Genomic DNA, 3,891 nt, shown 5'->3' on the forward strand with positions numbered 1-3,891 from the left:
TGGTGCCGTAACCACTGTGCTACAGGTGCCAAGCCAACTTAATCTTAAGCTTATTTCCATTGACATAACAAACACACTGGTCTTACCCACTGCAGGGCCTAGGGGTTTTAGTAAAAACTTCCTGTTTCATCCCTTCCCCTGAGTCTTGTTCTCCAGAAGGAGCCATTCTTAGTTAGCAGTGAAGCATGTTTTGATGCTTCCATGTCTTTTGTTTGAAATTTTTTCTGGCTGGGTGTAGTGGCTAACATCTGTAATCCTAGCACTCCTCAAGGCTGAGGCGGGTAGATCACTTGAGCTTATGAGTTTGAGACCAGCCTGAGCAAGAGCAAGACCTCGTCTCCAGAAATAGCTGGGCATTGTGGTGGGCACCTATAGTTCCAGCTATGTGGGAGGCTGAGGCAAGAGAATCACTTAAGCCTAAGAGTTGGAGGTTGCTGTGAGCTATGATGCCATGGCACTCTATCAAGGGCGACAAAGTGAGACTCTGTCTCAAAACAAATAAAAATTTTTTCTGGAATTCTCTAAAGACCCACTTCTCTGTTAATGACTCAAGGATATGGAGTGGGAGGGTCTGTGGGCCTCATGATATGTGCTCTGGGGAACCATGTGAGCAAAAGCCCAAGATTCCTCCCCTGGGGCCTGGCACCCTTGTCATTCTTGTCCTGAGCAGAGGCCCCTGGGCATCTGGCTGGCTGTGCCACAGCATGTGCCCTCCTCCCCTTCTGCAGGTGGGCAATGCCGTGCCGCCTCCCCTGGCTAAAGCCATTGGCTTGGAGATCAAACTCTGCATGTTGGCCAAAGCTCGAGAGAGTACCTCAGGTATAGTGGGGAAGGTGGTCGTTTTCCTGGGCTGACCTTCCTCTGGAAGAGCTGGGATGCTGGGATGCTCTAGACTCTGGGGCTTGGTCGAGTCACATACCCTTCCAACCTCAGTGGCCCCATTTTTCTCAAGGGGCAACTAAATTGCACGTGTTTTAAAGTGCTTAAACCAGGGGCCTGGCATGCAGTTAAGTGGGTCATTTTCCTTGCTCCTGCTAAGTGAGTTTGGCTTAGCAGGCACCTGCCTTAGACTGGGTGTAGTAGCCTCTACAGATCATTTGAGGCGTGCTCAGTCTCCACAAATGCTGTCCACTTAGGTCAGCTGCTATCACGGGTGACTGGGCATTACCATGTTTCTGGATTGAACATGTCTGTTGTGCTTGCCTGTTGCGGTATATGTTCCCAAGAGTGACTTTTCCTTTTGTTTCCCTTCAGCTAAAGTAAAGGAGGAGAAAGCTGCTAAGGACTAGTTTGCCCTCCCTCACCTTGTTTCTGGCACCAGGAATTTATGCACTGATGTTATATTTTTAACTTGTTGAAATCTGTCATTTCAAACGTGTTGTACATGGTGTTTGTGGCCTTGGCTGACACGCAGCTATTCCGTGAGGTTTGCTTATCAACTAATGACTTAGTGATCAAATTGTGCCGTGCCTTGTGTGTTCTGGATTTTAAAATTTTTTTTATGCCATTATATCAAATCTACCACTGTATGAGTGGAAATTAAGACTTTATGTAGTTTTTATATGTTGTAATATTTCTTCAAATAAATCTCTCCTATAAACCACCCTGGGTGGTGACTTGTGATTTATGTAGGTCTCTCACTGAGGCTGGATAAGAATAGGCTCCTCTGTGCTGAAGGGGACTGCAGCCTTGAACTCTTGGCCTCAAGTAATCCTTCTACCCCAGCCTCCTGAGTAGCTGGGACTACAGACATATACCACCATGCCCAGATAGGGTCTAGAACTTGTCCCTTCTCTCTGTGGTGACTGCATGACTTTGTCCTTGCTGGGGTCTGGGTCTGTATGTTTGGGGCTGGAGTGTCAACATGTGTGACTCAGTTCTAGCCCAGTGAGATGCAAATGTAACTTGTTAATATGGCTTCCAGGAAAGCCATTTAAAGGAACAGTCTTGGCCCAGTGTTGGGCTGTGATGGTTGGTGCTGTAGCAGCCATTCTGCATGGGATGCAAAGCCCCATGCAGTAAATGGTAGAACCAGAAAGGAGTCACCACTGAGCTGCCCTCAGAGCCCTGGCCTCCCACACCCTTAGACAAAACCCTTTATTTGCTTAAGACTGTTAGCTGGGCTTTCTATACTCTCAGTAAAATTCAACCCTGAGATGAATGCACCTTTTCTCTTTTTGGGGAAAAGGCTCATTATAAAATGCCAGCCAAACAGAAGCACATGAAAAAGTGTCAGGGGCCCACTAGGATGCTGGGTTACCACCTGCCCCACCACCTGTGTCTGCCTTCGTAAGTGGCCCTCTTGGCTTGCATATCAGCTGAAATTTCACTCCACAAGTCACAGATATTTTAGTTGTAAGACCATAGGACTCGATGTAGTTGAAACACCTACTTCACTAAATTCCTCAGTCATCAGGTGTTTCCCTCTTATTTTTGAAACTCACTTTGTGGCTCTGGGTAGAGTGCTGTAGTGTCACAGCTCACAGCAACCTCAAACTCCTGGGCTTAAGTGATTCTCTTGCTTCAGCCTCTGAAGTAGCTGGGACTACAGATTCCCAGCACAATACCAAGCTGTTTTTTAGAGATTCTCTCTCTTGTTTAGGCTAGTCTTGAACTCCTGAACTTGGTGCAGTCCACCCACCTCAGCCTCTGAAAGTGCTGGGATTCAGGCATGAGCCACCATGCCTGGCAGGTATTTCCCTTTTCCTGCTGTCATAAACTCCTTGTACATTCTCTTGCCTTGTCTCCTTCAGGGAAATGTCTGGAAGAGGGATGCCTGGGTCAGTGAGTATCAATGTCTCATTGTTTTAAACTCAAAGCATGTAGCTGGGCTATACTTTTAGGGCAGTCATAATACTGTTCCCACCAACAGTGAACTTCTCTTCACCCTGCTGCCTCTGTTTAATCCTTGTCAACTGAATAGTGAAATCTTGTTAGTTTTGTTTGAGATAGGGTATTTTATTGCTTGTAGCTCACTTGCAACCTTGAACTCCTAGCCTCAAGTAATCCTCCTGCTTCAGCCTCCTGAGTAGCTGGGACTACAGACATATGCCACGATGCCCAGATAGGGTCTGGAACTTGTCCTTTCTGTAGTGACTGCATGACTTTGTACTTGGTGGGAGCTCCTTGGGTGTTAGAGATTATTAATTACCATAGCTTGAATCATCTTGATTCATCATGTCTCTGCCATACAGAGATTTTCTATTTTTAGTGGATAGATTCATTTATGTTTGTCACTTGTTTCTCATAACCCATTTAGAAAGGCCTTCTCTACTCCCAGCTCATAAATGTGTTTTTCATATTTCTATGACATCCTCAAGTTCACATGTGAGTCACTTTTATAAGGAATAAAACAGGGATTTTAGCTTATTTTTCAAATAGGTAGCAAATTCATACGGAAAGTACAACAGCTTAATAGGGCATATGATAAAGTTCTCCCATCAGGTTTTATAAAAATATACTCTGCTTTTTTTTTTTTTTTTGAGACAGTCTTACTTTGTCACCCTCAAGAGTGTGCTGTGGCGTTACAGCTCACAGCAACCTCCAGCTCTTGGGCTTAGATGATTCTCTTGCCTCAGCCTCCGGAGTAGCTGGGACTACACGTGCCCACCACAACGCCTGGCTATTTTTTTGTTGCAGTTTGGCCGGGGCCGGGTTTGAACCCACCACCCTTGGTACATGGGGCCTGCACCCTACTCAATGAGCCACAGGCACCGCCCACTCTATGCTTTTTTAAAGCTTCAAAAGTCATTAAAAAGTATATAGTGAATATAATGTGAAGCATGCTGTCTTTTTTTGAGACAGAACCTCAAGCTGTCCCCCTGGGTAGAGTGCTGTGGCATCACAGCTCACAGCATCCTCCAACTCCTGGGCTCAAGCGAGTCTCCTGCC

At 46.0% G+C, this 3,891-nt stretch overlaps 1 protein-coding gene across 1 annotated transcript in view; it reads left to right on the plus strand.

Annotated features, from left to right (window-relative positions):
• DNMT1 (DNA methyltransferase 1) overlaps positions 1-1,604 on the plus strand; it is a 21,277-nt gene extending 19,673 nt beyond the window's left edge. Inside the window, exons 27-28 of the mRNA XM_012810212.2 lie at positions 729-819; positions 1,255-1,604. Coding sequence (XP_012665666.1) covers positions 729-819; positions 1,255-1,289 — 126 coding nt within the window. The 3' untranslated portion in view covers positions 1,290-1,604. The remainder of the gene's footprint in view (positions 1-728; positions 820-1,254) is intronic.
• Positions 1,605-3,891: the final 2,287 nt, after the last annotated feature.

The sequence above is a fragment of the Otolemur garnettii genome, unplaced genomic scaffold (assembly GCF_000181295.1).
Source record: "Otolemur garnettii isolate 467f Iridium unplaced genomic scaffold, OtoGar3 scaffold00127, whole genome shotgun sequence".
Classification (NCBI taxonomy): Eukaryota; Metazoa; Chordata; class Mammalia; order Primates; family Galagidae; genus Otolemur; species Otolemur garnettii.